Here is a 22,999-nt window from a genome sequence, read left to right on the forward strand (position 1 = left end):
GCAAGGAAATGAAACAAAACATCATATATTTACTGATTTATGAATGACTTGTTTCAACAAGACTTTGTCAAACTACCATCAAACAGAAAAGAAAATCATGTTATAGACCACAAACCATTTGCATATTGACTGAAATAAGTAATAGAAAAGTAATCTTAAATGAAAAATATATTTCTTTATTGATGTACACTGATTAATAAACAAGAAAAAAAAGTTTGAACAATGCAACATTTTTCTAAAACAGAAGTACTCAACCCTACCTGTGGAGACACACTATTGCAATAATTTGTTAAAATGATGCTGCTTGGGTAAACATTGACCCTGTAACCATAAAAGCAAATTAAGCAAATGGGCAAACAGTCATTTATAAGTATTTTCATTGAAATACTAAGCAATAACATTTAAATGTCTAAAAATATGAACATATGAGTAAAAGAGAAGGGAACTTAATTAACCAAAATGATTTACTGTAATTAGTTTTGATTTGATTAAAATTAACGCACATGGCAAGAGTAAAATTAAGCTTGAACAAAATATATTTTTGTATAAAATTAAATCAAAAGTATATAAATCAAAACTGACTGATCTCATGGTGGTCCACGGAATGAAATGTTATGCCAACTTTCATATCAGCTGAACAAAATATGTTCTTATAATTATAGATATTTATGTTTTAAATTTCATACACACCTGGTTGGATGACTTTGAGATCTTCTCATTTTCAGGGTTCTCTTTAAGCACTGCACTGACAAGACTCTTTACAGCCTAAACAAATGAATTGCCACATGATAAAATATCTACATTTTACACATTTAGTTTTATAATTTTTCTTGAGTATATATCATTGCAATAAAAAATACCTGAATCTGAATAAGTGAACTTGGAAAATCCAATTTTTTCTTTAAATCTTCACTCATGTTGTGTTACTAAAAGAAATAAAAAACAAATTTATCACTTGGCTCATTTACTCTTCAACAGTCACATCTGCTTCAGTAACTTGTATAAATTATGACAGTGAGGTTTCAGTCTCATTCCTTGAGTGCCATAGTCACTGCAAGTGTTTGCCTATAACTAATACAGAATATTATTTGATAGCTTGTATATTTTGTAAGTTAATCAAAAGACTACAGTGAATATAATACCCCTTGATCCTCAGATTTTTTCTATTTATATTTTTCTTTAAGTATTTGTTTATGACAAACATATGTAGGCTGGTATGGTATCACATTTCCTGATTAACTCTTTATAACCTCATTATTTTCCATTTTATTGATAACCACCAATCACAAACAAATTTCATCATAAAAAGTAAAAATGTAGTGCAGTAAAAATCTTTCTGAAATTTCATTGAGAAATAAAACTCACAGTATTAGCATTTTGAGACTGTAGACAGAGCCACTTAACAGCAAGAAAATGAGATATAGAAAACCTTGTTGCAATTTTTGCCCACCATGAGAAAAGTCATATACATTTTATGTGAAAGAAGCTCAGAACCATAATGTGTGATGACAGGACAGATGCTTTTTAACCAATTGTATAATGTAGCAAGTAGAAAGATATAATATCGCTACATTCACAAAACAAACACAGTGTTACCAGGATTTAACATGTATTTTACATATGTAATTGAGGTAATGCTTACAACATGACAAAGTTTTGTACCTCGACAATTCCAATACAACCTTCAATACACAGAGATTGTCATCAGGACTTGGAAACATTAAAATTGACTGGAGATTTAAAAAGATGAAATGAAAGACTACCATCAGATCTCTGTGAATAAGTTAGGAACAAATAAAGAAGATTTAATTGTTAAGCAAATATTAAGGTTCAGATAAGGGTTGATCAGCAAAAATCAGCAAAGCATTTTTCCCAGTCAATTTGATGGATCGCTGGCAACCTACTTCCTGGCCATGTGGCCAATATTAGGCAAAATATTTTTTCTAGAGTCCCATGATGTTTTGTAAGGTCTGTAGAGCTGAAAAGCTGTAGCAGCCATGATGTCAATACCTGATTCTACCTGCACAAAACTTTGAAGCATGCATACTTTAACCACACTCCACCTCATGCTAGTACTGTCTGAACTACTTTGTGCATGCATGATGTCATTACGCAATTGGAACTCCAGCCAAATTTGCATCCTGCATGCTTTGGATGGATGGATGGGTGGGTGAGTGAGTGAGTGGAGTGTGTGGAATGAGTGAGTGTTTTCATCTGAGGGATACATTAGCCATGACCATGAGAATATTATGAAAACACTTTGTTGTTCTGCAGATTCATTGTACATTGTGTCTTCACTGCTGGATTAAACATGTTATGTATCTTGCTATGTAGGCAGATAGGGAAAATCCCTTGAGTATACAATTCTGATCCTTTGCATCACAGGCTCTGTAGGTTTTCCAGTACACACCAATATGTATACATTTATTGCCAGTACTCCAATGCTCAAAACAAGTCAACCTCTCCAACCAAGTATATAATTCTGATCACTGTGCCTTCATTTCCTCTCCCTCATGCGGCATGGCAAATTGTGAATGTCCACCAAATGCATGCACAATTAGACCCGTGGTACATTGACAAGTTAAAACAAACCTTAAAGGAGCCCTCCTTTTTTTAACTTAATGATAGTTTGAGGCCTTTTGTTTGTGATTATTGTTGCATACGCATCTTTTGTTTGAGGCAGAGTGCGCATTGGTTAGAACTAATGCCCCACAGCTTAGATGACATTTTTGGCCACAATAATCAGTCCAGCATAATTGGTTGATGCTTCTCTAGCCCTCGGGGACGCTTAGAAGACCCCTATAATACAATCAAAACTAATTCAGTTCCTCCTTCCTCATTGACTTCAATGTATTTCCCCGAGTTCAGGAAAGTTCCTGAACATTTCTGTTGTTTCACGAAACTCATGGCAAAGGGTTCACACATGCTTAGTACAGATAATGTACAGGCAAAAATAGTTTAAGTTAGATTTATGTTCCCTAGGGTGGATAAAAGTGCTATTTTATTGATATATTTTAATTTGAATAATTCAAAACTAATGATGCAAATCTTTGAAAACTCCAAGTTACTCATGCAACCTTGGCATCTCCTTAAAGCTGAATCATCATTAGTCATGACCAACATGTCTAGGGCAATGAGGACTTTTGAACAAGCAAGGTTGGTGCATCAAAGAAGCCCAGTGCAATTTATTATAACAGTGATGAAATAAGTAAAGTGCAGTACATTCTTCAATCAAATAAATAAATAATCTAATAAATATTCCAATACAAATAAGTGGTCTGTGGAAGTTAAAAATCAATCAATAAAAATAAAAACTAATGTTAAAATCACCAATAAAAACTTGGGAGTTAAAATCAGGGTACTTCTGTTCTTTTCTCCCGTGAGCATCAGTATGTCTTTCTCTTGCCTCTCTGGTTAATCCATTAGGTCTCTCAGCAGGCAAATATACCAACAAGCGCAGTCATCCTTTAAAATGGCTTTCGTCATAGCCACCTCAGTAGATCACCTGCTGGGATGCCCAAAACCTGGCTCCATCATCCCATAGGCGTTAGTTGGTAGACCCTTCAATCCCTTCTGCTGCTCCTGCTACCTGGAACCTCAGCAGGACTGACCTTCCCTAAAAGCAGTTCCTCTTGCTCCCCATGGGGCATCTTTTCAATCACCTTGCCTCCCATCAGCTGCACCAATTCATACCCCTGTTCCGACTCCTTGTTTGGTCCTATTCTTCCTCCTTGATTTTTCTTTCCCATTGCTCTCTTTTTCTTTCTCATTCTTTCCTCTCTTCCTCTTCATTGTGCTACATTTTATATTCTGTGGGTGCAGGTTGCATTGCCTAATGACCCACAGACTATCCAAAAGGAACAGCTAAGCTGACAAGACTGTCCTTGCTGCAGCCTACAGAACATGGAAGATCCAGATGTTTGGGAAGGAGCTGGATGTTGGTGACATTTGTAGTTGGATGTTTGTAGAATAACTGAATGTTGGTGACACATCATCATAACTCCTTTTCATTGGAAATTCCTTAGTAGGTTTTTTGTAGCAAATGTTTAATACCATGTTTCTTGCAAAGCCCTGCAAGATTTTTGTAATTTAAAAGGATGTTAAATAATCAGTTTATTATAACATTATTTGCTTCATCATTTAACATCCTTCCCTTCCTTTACAAGGTAATTTACCCATATAAAACTTCACCAATTCAAATATTAATTTTAGAAGGCTTTCAAATCAACATCAACTTACTTTAAAAATAAGTAAATGCCAAGGGCAGTCTTTTGCCATTAAATAATTAAATATGTATGTCATGGAGTGTGTCAATCTATTTGAAATATGATGGTTTTGTAGGCAACTTCAGGGTGATCCCGCAAAGTCTCAGGATGTACCAAAGGACAAACTCGATCAACTGAGTCGAACACTTTAAGAAAATCAACAAAGGCTGACAATATTTAATAATAATAATAATAATAATAATTCTTTGCATTTATATAGCGCTTTTCTCACTACTCAAAGCGCTCAGCAATTGCAGGTTTAGGACATTGCTTAAGGGCCCAACAGAGCAGAGTCCCTATTGGCATTTACGGGATTCGAACCGGCAACCATCCGATTGCCAGTGCAGATCCCTAGCCTCAGAGCCACCACTCCGCCTTTTGCATTTGTCTTTGATGAGAGTCCTCAGTGCCACAATGCAGGTCGATGGTATACCTTTTAGGTCTAAAACCAGACTGCTCCAGTCACTGGTAGATGAACAAGTTATCCCCCTGTACTTTCCGCAATCCACGTCACCCTTCTCTTTCCAGATAGGGATGACAAGTCCCATTTTTCCAGTCAGTTGGGAATACGCCCGTCTCCCAAATGGAACCAAAGTTTGCTTGCAATGCCAGAAGGACAGCCTTAGCACCAACTGGATACCACAGATGCCTGCCGCCTTCCTACACTCACCTGGTTCACCAAACTGTGCAATCTCAGGGAGACTGGGTGGGTTCACAGCAAATTTGAGGATCAGCCTCAACAACTGTGCACTCAGAGATGTCCAAAGTCCTAGCCGGAGGATCAGCTTTAAACAGCTGCTCAAAGTAGCCAGCCTATCAGGTCACAACTGCTGCGTCATCGGTAAGGACTGCTCTATCACCCACCCTTGCCTGCGACTCTCCAAGGAACAGATTCAGATGTACATAATGCTTTGATTCCTCTGTAAGCAGGACGTGGGTCATTAGACCATAAATGATGTGTCACTTGCTCACAGCTTCCTCTAACAAACGCCTCCCTATCTGCCTTCAGAGCCCTCGCAGCAGTCTGTCTCTGTTCCCAGTACAGACCAGAGGTGCCACCAAGCCATGCGCTGTGACTCTACTCGATAATATTCAGTGTGGCCTGTGAGATGAAATACCACCATCTGGGAACACCAGCAACACCAATATAACCCTCAGCAACTCTTGTCACGGAAGTCTTCCACATCACATTAGGATCGGCAGTCGCACTCAAATCTGCAAATACCTCACACAAATTGCATTTAAACTCATTAGAAACAGCATGATCTTGGACTCTGGCCATGTCCAGCCTCATTCTCCTACTATGTGAAAGCCTACTGGACCTAAGCTGAATCTTTAGAGTAGCAACAAGTCTGTGGTCAGAATTCACAACCTGGCACTTCTGTAGACCCTGGAATTCTGTAGGTGCCCTCCACCGTCTGCCCACAAAGATGTGATCAATCTCCTCATCACACCACCAGTATTGGAGTACTAAGTCCAACGATGCGGCTCAGGGCACTGGAACCAGGATCCCGTGATCCGCAGCCCCTGACCTTTTGCAAAGCTGAGGAAAATTGAGCCAGTTTCACCATTCACTGAAGTCACCCATGACAAGAGCAGTGTCACCTTGCAGGCACCAATCAACCACCATGTGTAGCTGTGAGGAACCGAGATATCATCCACCGATGTCAGAGCATACATGACAAAACACATCTGTATATATTCTTTTAAACTGCAACAAACTCAGCAAACTTTATTTCTATGCCTTTTCTCAAACATTGTAAAGGGCCAGTAACGACCACATAATATACATACAGTGTCAATAAAATAACTACAACAAATAACTTAATTAGTCCTGAGTATTGTAAGCATATCTGCATTTAAAGATATATAACAAAGATTTTGCAATGCAAAGAAACAACAATTCATTTGACAAGTAAAAGTAGGCATTTTGGAAGCTTATTTGCATATGAAGTATGATTCACTCAAATGCCAGTGGAACATATGCAGGTTCTTTGCACTTAAGTTTTGGGAGAAGGAGCTGCCACTTTGAAAGCGCACTGATGAGTTAAGGGGAAACACAGTGGGTTGGCATTAATTTATTGACAAACAAACTAAAAGTTGCTATGCCTTGGAAAGCCAAACCATTCCTATGTCTAAAGCTAGAAGGCGAGGCATTTTAAAAAATTACAATAATGATTTAAAATCACTTTGAGAAGAAACAAACACTGGAATGGTGGTGAATGGTTTATATGCAAACTGTCAAAGTGAAAGTACTCTATAAAGCAATTGTTAAGGCATATAAAAGACAAATGTATAATCATTTGAAAGCAAAACTATGTGCAGTGACCATTTTTGGCAGTTAGGGAAATGTAGAAAAACATTAAATGCACAATGTTAACAGAAAAACTTGACTTCACAGAAACTCAATGAATGGTTTTATGCATTCCTCTGTAAAATGTTAGCTTATTGACAGTTCCATGGATGATGAATTTGGGCCAAAGGTTAGCAAGTGAAATTGTTAGCACATGAAATTGTTTAGCATGTACATTGTTAAGGCTCAATTAGTTTACTTTCATTGCACATATAAGTCAAGGGGAAGCAGCCTTCCAAACAGAGGTCTTTTACAATAGAAAAAATAACATTACAAACATGCTTTGCTTTGGGGAGTTTCAGCATCGTAATTCTGGAGCAGGTTCAACCAATACCAATGCATATGCAGAGACCAAATATTGGCCTGATATATACTGCTCAAAAAATTAAAAGAAACACTTTTTGATCAGAGTATAGCATCAAGTCAATGAAATTTCTAGGATATTGATCTGGTCAGTTAAGCAGCAGAAGGGGTTGTTAATCACTTTCAATGAAATTAAAAACAGGTGCACTAGAGGGGCAGCAATGAGACGACCCCCCAAAGCAGAATGGTTTAAACAGGTGGAGGCCACTGACATTTTCCCCTCCTCATCTTTTCTGACTGTTTTTTCACTAGTTTTGCATTTGTCAGTGTCACTACTGGTAGAATAAGGCGTACCTGGACCCCTACAGAGGTTGCACAGGTAGTCCAACTGTTCCAGGATGGCACATCAATACATGCCATTGTCAGAAGGTTTGCTGTGTCTCCCAGCACAGTCTCAAGGACATGCAGGACATTCCAGGAGACAGGAAGATACTCTAGGAGAGCTGGACAGGTTCGTGGAAGGTCCTTAATCCATCAACAGGACTGGTATCTGCATCTTTGGGCAAGAAGGAACAGGATGAGCACTGCCAGAGCCCTACAAAATTACCCCTCCAGCAGGCTACTGGTGTGAATGTTTCTGACCAAACAATCAGAAACAGACTTCATGAGGGTGGCCTGAGGGTCCGACATCCTCCTAGTTGGCCCCTGTGCTCACTGCCCTGGCACCATGGAGCTTGAGTGGCATTTGCCATAGAATACCCAGAATTGGTAGGTCCACCACTGCCCCCCTGTGCTTTTCACAAATGAGAACAGATTCACCCCTGAGCAGATGTGACAGACGTGAAAGGGTCTGGAGAAGCCATGGAGAACGCTACGCTGCCTGTAACATTGTTCAGCATGACCGGTTTGATGGTGGGTCAGCATATCTATGGAGAAATACACAGACCTCTCTACAGGCTAGACCAGTGTTTCCCAACCTCGGTCCTGGTGACCCCACTGTGACTGCAGGTTTTTGTTCCAACCAGATTCTTCATCAGTTACAACACACTGATAGCATGATCTCATTTAATTAGCTGGTATATATTTTCTTGAACAGTAATCCCTCGCTATATCGCGCTTTGACTTTTGCGGCTTCACTCTATCGTGGATTTTATATGTAAGCATATCTACATATATAACAGCGGATTTTCACTGCTTCGCAGGTTTCTGCGGACAATGGGTCTTTTTACTTCTGGTACATGTTTCCTCAGTTGGTTTGCCCAGTTGATTTCATACAGGGGACACTATTGGCGGATGACTGAGAAGCTACCTAATCAGAGCACACAGTTAAGTTCCTGTGTGCTGATTGGCTCAGCGACGGAGTGTTGCATTAACTAGGAAGTCTCATCTCACTCATTCAGCATTAACGTGCTTCTGCTACTGCTTCAGGGGGCCGTGTCCAAGCGCCAACAGAAGATTCAAATGATTGCAGAAAAGGTAAAAGTGTAAAGTTTTGGATATGTTGAAGGAAGGGAACAGCTACACCGCTGCAGGACACCATTACGGCATCAATGAGTCCACAATTCTTTTTATTTAAAAAGGAGGAAAAGCATATAAGATCTACGGCCGCAGTGTCCTTTAACCAGGGCGCAAAACGAGTTGCAAGTGGACGTGAAGGCGAGTAGTCTGGATGGGAATCTGCTTTAGGGATTTGGACTGAAGATCGCTGGAAGAAGAACAACGGCGTGCTACACAGTTGCCTGAAGAGGCTCCTTTAGAAGAGCTGTAACGCTATCCCTTTGTTGTGCAGTAAAATTAAACTCATCGTTATCGGACAAGTCGTTGTGTCATTGTTGGTGAGTAACCATAATTAATTATCTACGTACAGTACTTATTACATGTACATAGTTTAGTGTCACTGTACACACATTTTACTGTATACAATTTTTCTTGCATTGTACGTTTTTATTGCTGGTGGCCTGTCTGTCGTAATGGCTGTAACGTATGTGATATCGGAGACGCTCGATATCTTTAAAATAATATTTAGGTTTTACTGTATAATAAACTGTGTTTACATACATAATTTCAACGAATCTTACCTAATATCTAAGAGAATACAAAGGGTTTATGCTGTATAATTGTGCGGGAAATGTTTATAATAGTGTGGGAGAGTTTATAAGGGCTTAAAATATATAAAAAGAACCATATGAACATATGGTTTCTACTTCACGGATTTTCACCTTTCGCAGGGGGTTCTGGAACGCAACCCCCGCGATGGAGGAGGGATTACTGTATTCTACATTCAGAAAAGCACAGCAGCATGACTTTTTAAATTTATAAGACATTTAGAAATATTTCTGCTTTGCTATAGATTTAAATGCTTAACTCTCTTTTGATGATTTCATTTTATTTTGCCCTTTCCTCTGTGCAGTTTTTCCCCTTCATTGTATCTTATTAATGACAATTAAAACATGAGAAGAGCAGACATGCTAGCAAACAACACTGAATAATCAAAGGCTGCAAGTACTTTAGCATCAGAGCCACTAATTAGTAAATAATGGATTAATTCACTTATTAGCCCAGGAGTCCAATTAAAAACAGAAGCTGGTTGGAACAAAAACCTGTAGCCACAGGGGGGGCCACAGGACCAAGATTGGGAAATAACTAGGATAAGACAAAAACACCTGACTACCATTAGGTATCGTGTATGAAATCCTTAGACCCATTGTTAGACCCTATGCTAGTGCAGTGTGTCCTGGGTTCCCTCCTGGTGCACGACAATGCCCGGCCTCATGTGGCGAGTGTATGCAAGAAGTTTCCTGGAAGATGAAGGAATTGATACCATTGACTGCCCCCAAGCTTGCCTGACCTAAATCCAATAGAACACTTCTGGTACATTATGTTTCAGTCTATCTGACGCCACTAGGTTGCATTCTTAGACTGTGCCCCCAAGGACACCATCCGTCGTTTTTATTAGGAGAATGCCCCAATGTGTGAGGCATGCATACAAGCACGTGGGGGCCATACAAATTACTCAGTACGATTTTGAGTTCCTGCAATAAAATTTCGGCAAAATGGACTAGCCTACTGCATCATCTTTCCACTAAAACTTTCAGGGTGTTTTTGAATTCAGCCCTCTGTAAGTTGATAATTTTCATTTCCATCAAACGATGTGGTATCCTTTCATTCATAAACACATACTCAGTCCATATCAGTATAGATATCCAGCATGATTTTTTTTCCCCCATTGAAATCTGATGTGTTTTGAAAGTGTTCCTTCAATTTTTATTTGCGCAGTTTGTCAGCACAAGACATTAACAATCAGGCCACAGCATGCTCCCAACCACCTCCTCTTCCTCTCTCCAAATTAACTGCCCCTTTTTAAGTCAGGAACCTACTCCTCCTTGTTGTCATCTTTTGTTTTTTGTCCATAACTGCATCACTTGTCCATCCCACCACCTCATTCTTGAGTGGAACTGTGGTGAAGCGAGTTAGGGCGTCCGTGGCAGTGAAGTATTTTAGTATAAAAGCCTCACTAAAACACACCTTTGAAGTAAATTTTTCTAGCAAAGAGGCAATCTTTATTTTATATTAAAATGCCTTATAATGAGGTGTTCTTCACAGGCACTGTAAAAATAAAAATTTGAGTATTTTACTGCTTGGATCTGTCTCATACATACAGGGTAGGATTCAAAAGTAATGAGGCCCTCATTTTGTTCTGACGCGAACGTACCTCGCCGCACACCCCACTTGCCAACGACTGCGGACGGTGGGTGTTGGCTTCACCAACGCAACGGAGCTCCTACCGCTCCGCTCGGAGCAGTAGGATCGGTCTTGACGGGAACCCCTGTGCAGTAGTACATTACACGGCGGAATGGAAAGTTCGTTAGAGCAACGGTACGCGTTGAAGACGAAGACCATGCTCATTGCCTTCTTCGGAGTGAAGGGGATCATCCACTACGAGTTTGTCCCGCAAGGACAGACCATGAATGCTGCTTACTACTTGGAAGTCCTGAAAAGGCCTGAAAAGAAGCGTCGCACGCAAGCGAAGGGACATCAAGGACAGCTGGAAGCTTCACCACGATAACGCGCCCAGCCACACCGCCTTCATCGTGAGCGCCTACCTGGCCCGGGTGAACGTTCCGGTGGTCCCCCAGCCTCCCTAAAGTTTCGGACGTGTCGCCTTCTAACTTCTTTTTGTTTCCGCGCTTAAAATCAGCGCTGAAAGGAAAACGCTTCGACTCGATCGAGGACATCCATGCAAATGTCAAGGCAGCCCTTGCAGCCATCCCGGAACAGGCCTACGTGGACACCTTCGAGTCATGGAAAAGCCGCCTACACAAGTGTATTGATGCAGGAGGTGCCTATTTTGAAGACTATTAATTAGTTGTACTGATTTGCTCAATAAATTTGTCTTTTTGAACAAAGGCTCATTACTTTTGAATCCTACCCTGTACATTTGTGTCATTCATACTGCCATTACACTCAGCTGTCAATCTTTGTCTTGCAGGTGGGAAGTACAAGGACCCAAAATAAGGTTGCCAATGCAGTTTTACTGCGTTACTCTGCGAGACAGGGTGAAATGCTCTGCCAAGCCAGAGGATCTCAGTGTAGATACAATATACAGTTAGGTCCATAAATATTTGGACAGAGACAACTTTTTTCTAATTTTGGTTCTGTACATTACCACAATGAATTTTAAATGAAACAACTCACATGCAGTTGAAATGCAGACTTTTAGCTTTAATTCAGTGGGGTGAACAAAACGATTGCATAAAAATATGATGCAACTAAAGCATTTTTTTAACACAATCCCTTCATTTCAGGGGCTCAAAAGTATTGGACAAATTAAATAACTGGAAATAAAAATGTTCATTTCTAATACTTGGTTGAAAACCCTTTGCTGGTAATGACAGCCTGAAGTCTTGAACTCATGGACATCACTAGATGCTGGGTTTCCTCCTTTTTAATACTCTGCCAGGCCTTTACTGCAGTGGCTTTCAGTTGCTGTTTGTTTGTGGGCCTTTCTGTCTGAAGTTTAGTCTTCAATAAGTGAAATGCATGCTCAATTGGGTTAAGATCAGGTGACTGACTTGGCCATGTCACATCATCAATAAACACTAGTGTCCCAGTGCCACTGGCAACAGCACGCCCAAGCCATCATACTGCCTCCATCGTTGTTTTACAGATGATGTTGTATGCTTTGGATAATGAGCTGTTCCACGCCTTCTCCATACTTTTTTCTTGCCATTCATTCTGGTAGAGGTTGATCTTGGTTTCGTCTGTCCAAAGAATGTTTTTCCAGAACTGTGCTGGCTTTTTTAGATGTTCTTTAGCAAAAGTCCAATCTAGCCTTTCTATTCTTGAGGCTTATGAGTGGCTTGCACCTTGCAGTGCACCCTCTGTATTTACTTTTATGCAGTCTTCTCTTTATGGTAGACTTGGATATCAATACGCCTACCCCCTGGAGAGTGTTGTTCACTTGGTTGGCTGTTGTGAAGGGGTTTCTCTTCACCATGGAAATGATTCTGCGATCATCCACCACTGTTGTCTTCTGTGGACGTCCAGGTCTTTTTGCGTTGCTGAGTTCACCAGTGCTTGCTTTCTCTCCCAGGATGTACCAAACTGTAGATTTTGCCACTTGTAATATTGTAGCAATTTCTCAGATGGTTTTTTTCTGTTTTCGCAGCTTAAGGATGGCTTCTTTCACCTGCATGGAGAGCTCCTTTGACCGCATGTTGTCTGTTCACAGCAAAATCTTCCACATGCAAGCTCCACAACTCAAATCAACTTCAGGCCTTTTATCTGCTTAATTGATAATGACATAACGACAGACTTGCCCACACCTGCCTATGAAATAGCCTTTGAGTCAATTGTCCAATTACTTTTGAGCCCCTGAAATGAAGGGATTGTGTTAAAAAAATTCTTTAGTTGCCTCAAATTTTTATGCAATCATTTTGTTCACCCCACTGAATTAAAGCTGAAAGTCTGCACTTCACCTGCATCTGAGTTGCTTCATTTAAAATTCATTTTGGTAATGTACAGAAACAAAATTAGAAAAAAGTTGTCTCTGTCCAAATATTTATGGACCTAACTGTATCTCCATATTTAGAGGATCCAGGCAAGACTGTCTATCCATGCAATTAGAATGCTCCCGAGTATCTGCGACTGAGGATTTGTCAGGAGAGGCTCATTGCGCTATATCTATAAGCAGGGGAACATCTGAGAATTAGAATATGGAAAAACATGCTTGTGACAGGATGGCCTGGTCAGTTCACTCAGAACAAGTCACTAGACTGTCACAAAAAAGACATTTTATTATAATGAAAAATATGATGTGGAATAAAGATAAATACTAGCTAAAAATAGTGTAGAAAAATTCATTTTTAAATGACTAACTCAGAAAAACTATAATCTACATTGTCTATAGCAGAATGACGAAAAAACTAAACAGAGTGTGTAAATCATATTTAATCTAATAAAATAGTTTTATTTGCAAATACTAAAGCAAATGTCTGGTTTATCTTCCCTTTTAGTAGTATTTTGACCATTATTCCATTAGCCTAGTTAATGCACATTGCACTGTGCTGTGTTAATGCAGATTACCACAAGTTAAACAAAGTGTATAAACAGCTAAAAAAAAAAAAAAGATAAATTCTAGACTGTTTTTTAAAAAGGTCAGATTCAGAAGAACCACCAGCATGTAGTTCTGCTTTGAGCGCATTTTCCAAAAGTGGGTCATCTTCTAAGGCAAAATTTAAATATAGGAAATATGAGACTTTCTGCACAGAGTTTGAATTTTTGCTGGCAAAGAAAAAAAGGTGGCCTTGAATGTGTCCCAAGTGCATTCTTTGCCAAGAAATTCTGTCAAACAAATTCCTAAGTTGTCCAAATCGAAAAGACGTTTAGAACAAAAACATCCAGTTGATGTTGGAATGCATCCTGACTTCTTCCAAAGACGTGCAGCACTGCTAGCAACGCAAGTGAGCACTTTCACGCAGCAAGCAACCGTTTGAGAGAGGGCACTTAAGGCACCTTCTTAAGCATCATATTGCACCAAACCTGAACAGAAACCACATACAATCTGAGAAAACACAATGTTACTAGAAAATAAAGACATAATTTGTGAATTGCTTATGCCCATAAAATTGACACTGTTCTTCTTTTCATACAACACTGCATGCAGGTGAATATCTCACATGGCTGTGGATGTAACATACTATTTGCTAAAACTGGTAAAAGCCAGCCCTTGATTTGCATTGCAGTTTGATTAATTTCACAGATATAGCTAATGCATAATATTGACAATGATAGAATTAAAATTTGAGATGGGAAATTTCTTGAGGACCTTCTATACTGCAAAGAAACTAAGGGGAGTATAGGTTAGTATATTTTTTAATTTTTGGACACATTCATGCAGGCAAATTTAATTGACTGGTCTCATTGCAATGGGGTCTTAATGGATTATGGTCCTGCCATAATAGGCAAGGTTAGTAGAGCCATAGTCTGAATAAAGGACAAAGCTCAAGATGCTATTGATATGTATGGTTCAATATATGTTGCTGCACACTTCATCATAAAGCAGTTTTTGCTAAAAGAATTAAAGACAAATTGCAATAAGTGTTTCAAGACATTGTTAAAATCATCAACAATATCAAAGCACGCCATCTTAAACACTAGACTGTTTGCCAAACCGTACAGTGACATGAGTGCCGATTTTAAAAGCCTTCTGCTGCATTCTGAGATCCAGTGGCTGTCTCTCAGGGCAGTTTTTCAATGAGTGTTTGAACTACACAAAGCTGCAAGAATTTCTCTCATCTGAGAATTCCTGGTTTGCTCAATTTTAACAACCAGTTGTGGGTTCTAAAGCTTGCACACTTTTCCAACATACAGTATTTCAAACATATACAGCCTGAATCAGAGCATACAGGGCCACAATCACAGCATGCTTAATTTGCATGATAAACTTTAAGTATTCATTCAAAATATAGGATTTTTGGAGACATAGCTTAAAGGAAATACAGAAATGTTGCCATTCCTTCATCAAGAACTTGGAATGTCCAGTGTTACTGCAGACAGCCTCTGGCCTCTAATGTTGTCACATCTGATACATTTGAAGGAATACTTCAGTAAATTTTTCCAGAACTGGATATTAATCATTTAATTTGGATCAGAAATCCATTAGAAATAACAGCCAATTATAAGAGTCATCATTTGAGATCGCAGGAGAAATTAATGAAAATTGCCAATGACAGGAGTTTGAAAATTAAGCTCTCTGCAGCCAGCTGCAACCCGCAGTGGAGAAACTGTGCAAGAATATCCAAGCCCAAAAGTCTCACTAGGCCTAGACGAGTTTTATTTTTATTGTGAGAAGTCTACGTGCCAGGAAGAATGGAATAAGGTGCCCAAGTACAGGTGTGTAAAGCTTGTAGAGACTTACGCAACAGGACTAAAAGCTATAATTGCTACCCAAGAGGTTCCTACAAATATACTGAATTAAGAGCCTGAAAACTTGTATGTAAGAGAGACTTCATGTTTTTTTCATGTTTTTGATTTTTAATACATTTTCAAACCTTTTTGGAAACATATTTTCACTTTGACATTATGGATTATTGAGTGTAGTAATGCAAGTACTCCAAATGTCCAATGAGATATCTCATAATCATACAGACATACATGCAACAATTTAGTGGGTCAATAAAAGCAGTTTGGACATGTGCAGAGAAGAGATGCTGAGTATATTGGGAGAAGGATGTTAATGATAGAGCTGCCAGGGAAGAGGAAAAGAGGAAAGCCTAAGAGAAGTTTTATGAATGTGGTGAGAGAGGACATGTAGGTGATGGGTGTAACAGAACAAGATGCAGAGGACAGAGAGATATGGAAGAAGATGATCCGCTGTGGCAACCCCTAACGGGAGCAGCCGAAAGAAGAAGAAGAAGAATAAAAGCAGTTTGTTTTATAATGACTTAAGCAATTTCATGAAGTCAATTTGTCATTTACATGAGTTTCTGGTTTGTAAAATGAACACAAAATGCATTGTGGCTGATAAATCAACTGCCACCACATCACAGTATAGTTATCAGTTTGCTCCCAGTATAGACTTGAGTTAAACTGTATCAGAAATAACACACATAATATAGATCAAGAAAGCAAACAAAGTTCAATTAATAGAGATACAATAGTGTTTTATAGGGTGACCTTATTTACAGTAAAATGTTATTCCACCAAAAAAGTTTAAACTCAATTAATATTCAAGTTTTACATAGAGAATTATTTTTGTTTAAGTACATACATTTTATCAAACTCTTTGAAAATCTCCATTTTAGTATTAAATATAAGAAATATTCACAAACATCCTTGTCCTTGTTTAAAGTAAATTGTGAGCAACAGTGCATTATTTTTATAAACAAATAAAATGACAGACTATATTTGTGAATGAACCACAACAAAAAACTAAGACTGATAAAACAGACACACAACCATCATCAGTTTACCCTTTCTTTCACAATGTAAGTTAATACCTTACTTCCTTGCAATGATGTAGATTTCAATCTGACACAGCAGATAAGTGACACTAAACTTAAAAACCTAGCAAATGCAAACAACAATGTGTCACTGACAGATATTAGGAGCAACTGATGAATACATGTCACACATTTTAGCAGCAACTACTGTAAAAAATAGCTAAAATAATTACTCCTAGCTATTACATAAGACTTTGAGGGAAGACACATGGATACATAGTAAATATATGACAAAGTTTCTGTAGAGTTTTTCCAAGGTGGCAGCCTGAAATGAAGCAGAATACATCCATCCATCCATTTTCCAACCCGCTGAATCCGAACACAGGGTCATGGGGGTCTGCTGGAGCCAATCCCAGCCAACACAGGGCACAAGGCAGGAACCAATCCCGGGCAGGGTGCCAACCCACCGCAGGACACACACAAACACACCCACACACCAAGCACACACTAGGGCCAATTTAGAATCACCAATCCACCTAACCTGCATGTCTTTGGACTGTGGGAGGAAACCGGAGCGCCCGGAGGAAACCCACGCAGACACGGGGAGAACATGCAAACTCCACGCAGGCAGGACCCGGGAAGCGAACCCAGGTCCCCAGATCTCCCAACTGCGAGGCAGCAACGCTACCCACTGCGCCACCGTGCCGCCCGAAGCAGAATACAGTGATGACAATATTACCAAACTCTAGTAATCCAACCAAGACTTGATAAAAGCATGGAAAATTACTTCAGTGTCCTATCTAAAGAGGTAGAACTGTACCCTGGCAATGTGACATATACAAACACAAGCTTTGATTTCAGAATAAATGAAATTATCTTGGCCATGGAATTGTACAAGTATTATTCCAAGAGTACTAGCAAAGGAAAGCTGAGTAACTTATGCAAGAAGCAAGGTGTGTAGATTGATCAATCAAAAAAATGTAACAGTGAGGAGAAAGTTTCCTAAAATATCCCAGTGATTACATGAAAAATAATTTACTTTTATTCTGTTGAATTACATTACACTCCATGGCAGCTGGTCCTACAATAACTAGAGCTGCCTAAGATGAAGAGTTAACAGAAGAACAGAACACCTGATGTTCAACAGATGTGAGAAATGGGTCCATAATACCTTAGATGGTAGCACACTATCTCAGAACCTAGGAAAAGCAGAGTAGAACCTACCTAAGCAGTATATCTCACTGAAGAAGACTCAGGGATCAACGATCTCAGGGGCTGCGGAGTATCATTGCTGATTGGTGGCCTCAAAACTTAAAAGTCCTTTGTAGGTCATCATCAACTCTGGGGAAAAAAATGTAAACCAAATCAGGCCAATAACCCATTGACCTTAAAGTCATTTAAGTGAACAGAGGTAAACGTGTACACAGGTGGGTTACCAATATACTAAGACTGCGTATTATCCATTATCCAACCCACTATACCCTAACTACAGGGTCACGGGGGTTTGCTGGAGCCAATCCCCAGCCAACACAGGGCGCAAGGCAGGAAACAAAACCCGGGCAGGGCGCCAGCCCACTGCAGGGCACGCAGACACACACACCCACACACAAGCACACACTAGGGACAATTTAGGATCATCAATGCACCTAACCTGCATGTCTTTGGACTGTGGGAGGAAACTGTGCAAACTCCACGCAGGGAGGACCCGGGGGGCAAACCTGGGACTCCTAACTGCGAGGCAGTAGCGCTACCAACTGCGCCACCGTGCCACCCTAAGACTGTGCATTATTTTAAACATATCAAAACAATTTAAAACTTGAAAAAAAAATTTAATTTTTAAAACTAAGCTTTTTCTCAGTTTGATAAAAAGCCACCATGCTTTATGACAATTTATGCAAATTTACAAAACGAAAAGAAAAAAATAAAAATCTTTACATTCTCAAACACAATGCAAAGCCTTACGGTTACAGTCTCTCCTCAAACTACCAGACACAAGCAAAAACAAACCCTGGACAGCATGCCACTCAACTTTAGAATCCACTCATGCACACACCTACATGCTTAAATATTGCCAAATTAGAATCATCAGCTATCTAATACGTGTATCTTTATAATGTGGGAGAAAACCATGTGCTTGGAGAGCAAAAGCACTGAAATGAAAGGAGCATGTGCAAACTCCTCAAAGACACAGACCAGAAAAATGATTTAAATCTGGGATGCTTGATCCATGAGGTAGCAGTACTAAACACTGCCACATCCTACCAAACCAGGAATAATCGATATATATATATATATATATATATATATATATAAAATCCCTATGTGCGTCCAGGTGTCCGTGTGTGGGTGTCTTCTGGTGAAGTGCGCATGCGCGGGGCACTGTGCTATGCGCGATATTACTGTCAGAGAAAGTTAGAGGCGTTTTACGGAAATACAAACCAGTATTACTGCGAGAAGAAATTAAAGGTACACAATACAGTGACACATATTACAGCCACATACAAGCCAGTATTACTGTCAGAGGAGATTAAAGGCATATTACCGACGCGCACGCCTGTATTACCGCCAGAGAAAATTAAAGGTATATTACAGACGTACGGACGTATATTACGGACGTACAAGATGGTATCCTTCAATAAGGGCGCGCACAAAAAGGCGAGCCTCAAAAGGACGACCTCAATTGGGCGCAGCGAATAAAGGCGTGCGTAAATAAAGATCTGCACCTGTTACTCTTCACATATTCCAGAGCCATTGAACTAAATTATCTACGTGCCCTTATTGAATAGAGCCGTACAAGACAGTATTACTGTCACAGAAAATTAAAGACACACAATACACGGCGGCAGCCCACGAAGAACGGTCAGCTCAGCAAGTAATCATCAACAAAAGAAAGGCTGAAAGAAAGAAAATTACGACCAACAAAAAGAATGAGGTCAAAGTCCCTTGCCATTTAAAATAGACTGTTCCTACTAATGTTTATGCACTACTGTTTTAGCGCCCGTTATTGTAACGGGCTAAATGACTAGTCTGAAATAAAAGCATAAGAACATTTATTTATATAGCACATTTTTAAGCATGAAAATAGCTCAAACTGCTTGAATGAAACTTTCACCAGAAAAGTTAGCTGAAACTAATTCAAATAAATGAAAATAACATTTAATATCAAAATAACAATACATACTGTTAAGTTGCCTACCTTACTTATTAAACAGCTAAAGACTTTTTTTATTACAAAAGCATATTAACAAGAATGTCATTATTTATTGTTGTTTTATCTTGTTTTGTCTGTTAAATATTTTTATGCAACACTTTGAGATTTACTGCTAATGTAAAGTGCCTTATAAATAAAATAAATTATTATTATTGTTATTACTTATTAAGTCATATATATATATATATATATATATATATATATATATATATATATATATATAAATGAATTTAGACTCTTAGGTAGAGTACAGTTTCAGGGTAATTCTTTATAAAGATATATGATGGGATAAAAAAACAAAGGGAAAGCCAAAACGGAGCCTCAACGAGCACATCATGCCTGATTTTAACAGTTTCCCTTCTGTATTTAATTTAATGACTCTTTGTAGCTTGTTACAAAGAAATAGTCTTCCAAAAATGTCAAGATAACATTTCTCAAATACAATGAAGCTTAAGTTTTGGTTTGTTATCAGCTTGCTGTACTAAGGTTCTGGTCCCCTTGATATCATCAATAAAGAGCCACACCCTTCATGAAATGATAGCACAAGGCGGAGGAGGCTAAAAGTGCTTGATAATCTCCTGAACAACTTGAAGCTTTTCTCATTCAACAGGAAAAAGTGTCTCTTCCAACTTTCTTCTAGATACAAGTATTCATTAATGTGAGTAAAAACCTTTATGAATTTGGAGTATAAGCGCAGCACATGACTACTGTCAGTTAAACCAGAATAATGCAGATATTAGTCTTTTACAGTGTGAGAAAATGAATGTTGACAGCTTCTTAATAATTTGCATGTGCATAATGTGCACTGTTTCTTTTTACCTATGACAATGTTCTTTAATAATATCAGAAAATGGGTTTCCTAGAAATTAAAAAAAAAAAAAAATGTTTTTTCAAAAGTAATACTCTAGGCGTATTAAATGAGACAATTTCTTTGAAGCAACTTTTACATTTTTTTTTTTTAGCCAAGGTGAAATAGATACTAAATCATATTAATCATTTTAGGTATTCTTAATGCGAGGTCATAAAAGAATAATAGAAAAAATTACCTAAATAAAGCAATTAAGTACAGTATGTCAGCAATGAACAAACTAAAATAAGGCCTGGGGCTATTTACTTTTCCTAAAACCGCACATAAACAAAATTTAAAATACAAAATGGCTACAAGTATTAATGCCATTTAAAGAAATGGCTTTCTGATATACAGGTGTGTCTTTATGTAAAGCAAATCAAATGCATTTAAAAAGCAGTTATTAGACTTAAAATTCTGTTGCTTCCTGGACTGACCTTGCCTCAAATAGGATTGCCCATTAAAATAACAAATCTATTTTTATTTTTAAATAAACTTACTAACATTGTAAATCACAAATGCACTTTACCCAAGATAATATCAGATGCACTGCTAAGTCCAATGTAAATAAGACCGTAGTACGAGTCAAATCACGAAAGCAGCATAAACAGGCACGTGCAGCAGCATGGAAATAAACCAGAAACAAACAACGAGGAACAAAAGCATATAGAAATTACAAAGTTGATTTTGGGCATGCATCTCTGTAAACTTTGAAAGGTTAGCAAGAAAAACAAGCCCTTAAAAACAACTAGAGTTTTATAAGTTCTGTATCTGTTAAGTTCAAATGACTAATTGTTAGATGTACGAGGGCAAAGGCAATCCTGAAAATGAACTGTTTCAGCTTCAGGATGTGAATACTACAGTATTAATATTATATAGAATACTGTTGATGTGGATCTTCCACTTTTCATTTAAATGCAGTCTAATGAAGCTCGTGGAACGTATGAATCTTACAAAAAAGTAGACATTTTTTTTTACCAACGAAACCGTATAACCACATTTCAGTCAAGCATGTTTTAGCGCATATTTACCAGGACATAAATATATGACTGTCGTCTATTCGTTCTGCTCTGCTAGACGTTTTTATAGAGCTGTGTTCATTAAAATCACTAGTAACAGACCGAATCTATTCTTGCAATACTACAACAAGCAACAGTTTATTTCTGTCATTACCAGCTTATCCATGATAAAAATAAAAGTCACCAGTCAAGTTTTGCAATGCACTAAAACTGCAGAGGGGTTTATTGAAACAAATAGAACACTCCCAAATTTTACTACAGGATCACAAACATTCCAAACAACGATGATACAGTTACGCTAGCTGACAGCACTTACTACAATATACTGTAGTATAAGCAATGAATGGTAACATACCTGGACCACCGGCAGAAGAACTCACGCTATACAAGTTGCACATGCGCACTTGGGCAGAAAAGGCAAACCTGGATTCGCTGTACGGTGTCCGCGCTGGATCAAACTTTATCATGAATAAATTACTTGCTGTACTCAATTACTGTTTCAAGTACCGAAATAGAACAATGTCGACAGAAAGGCATTGTTCGGTTCTTGCGCCCTGCTCCACTAAGAAAATGTAATTTTGTCTATACCGCTCAATGTCCAGGGTGTAGAGGTGATTGAACCACTAGGATCAATTGATCATAATAAGTATATTATAATTCTCAGTGTTTTGGAAGAGTGCCGATGCGAAGACTAAAACTGTTAAGTTTAACTTTGGTAAGTCAAATTTTGAGCAATGTCTAAGTAGGATAGACTGGGATAAGCTTTGATGTGTGGAGACAGTCGAGGAGCAGTGGAAAAAGCTTAAAAACGTTTTACATGTAATGCAGAGCAGGTACATACTTAAATTTAGAATTAATAGGAAATAAAATAAAATTTAAAACTCCGCAGTGGGCCAATAAAGAGATAAAAAGAAGCTGCAAAGGGGAAAAAAAACAGTTGTATAAGTATACAAGTCTAATAACTCCTATGTGAACCGTAGTGGTATGAGAACATTAGGGCAACCATTAAGAAGGATATTAGGGAGACTAAAAGACAGTTGGAAAAGAATACAGCAGATAAGGTGAAAGACAACCCAAAGAGATTCTTAAAGTATTTTAGTGGTAAAGAACAGTCAAAGAGGAGGTAAAGTGCATCAGGAATAGTTAAGGGAAATAAAAAATACAGACAGTGAAATACCAGGTTCTCTAACCTCACATTTTTCTGAGGTCTTCACAACCAAGGAGGTGGATAACCTCCCAGCAGTAAATGGGAGTATTATGGAGGTACTGTTTGATTTAGAAATTGTAGAGGGAGAACTACTGCTCAGATTAAATAGGCTGAAATCAAACAAATCATCAGGACCCAATAAAATTTACCCTCAAGATTTTAAGTAGGTTAAGCGAGTACATACACTGTATAAACCCTTGATACATATTTTTAGGAAGTCACTGCACACTGGGGAAATCTGAAGGACTGGAAGATGGCAAATATTATCTTATTATATAAAAAGGGTGACCGGGAAGAGCCAAGCAACTATAGGCCAGTAAGCTTAACATGCATCACAGGAAAATTAATGGA

The 22,999-nt window shown here is 38.5% G+C and overlaps 1 protein-coding gene across 1 annotated transcript in view; it reads right to left on the bottom strand.

Moving 5' to 3' along the window:
• The window catches only part of focad (focadhesin), a 351,198-nt gene extending 329,330 nt beyond the window's left edge, over positions 1-21,868 (bottom strand). The window contains 4 exon segments of the mRNA XM_051930168.1: positions 691-765; positions 861-926; positions 17,589-17,705; positions 21,797-21,868. Of these exon segments, the coding sequence (XP_051786128.1) occupies positions 691-765; positions 861-917 (132 nt within the window). The 5' untranslated portion in view covers positions 918-926; positions 17,589-17,705; positions 21,797-21,868.
• Between the last annotated feature and the right edge of the window lie 1,131 nt (positions 21,869-22,999).

Source organism: Erpetoichthys calabaricus, chromosome 7 (genome assembly GCF_900747795.2).
Source record: "Erpetoichthys calabaricus chromosome 7, fErpCal1.3, whole genome shotgun sequence".
NCBI classification, from domain to species: domain Eukaryota; kingdom Metazoa; phylum Chordata; class Cladistia; order Polypteriformes; family Polypteridae; genus Erpetoichthys; species Erpetoichthys calabaricus.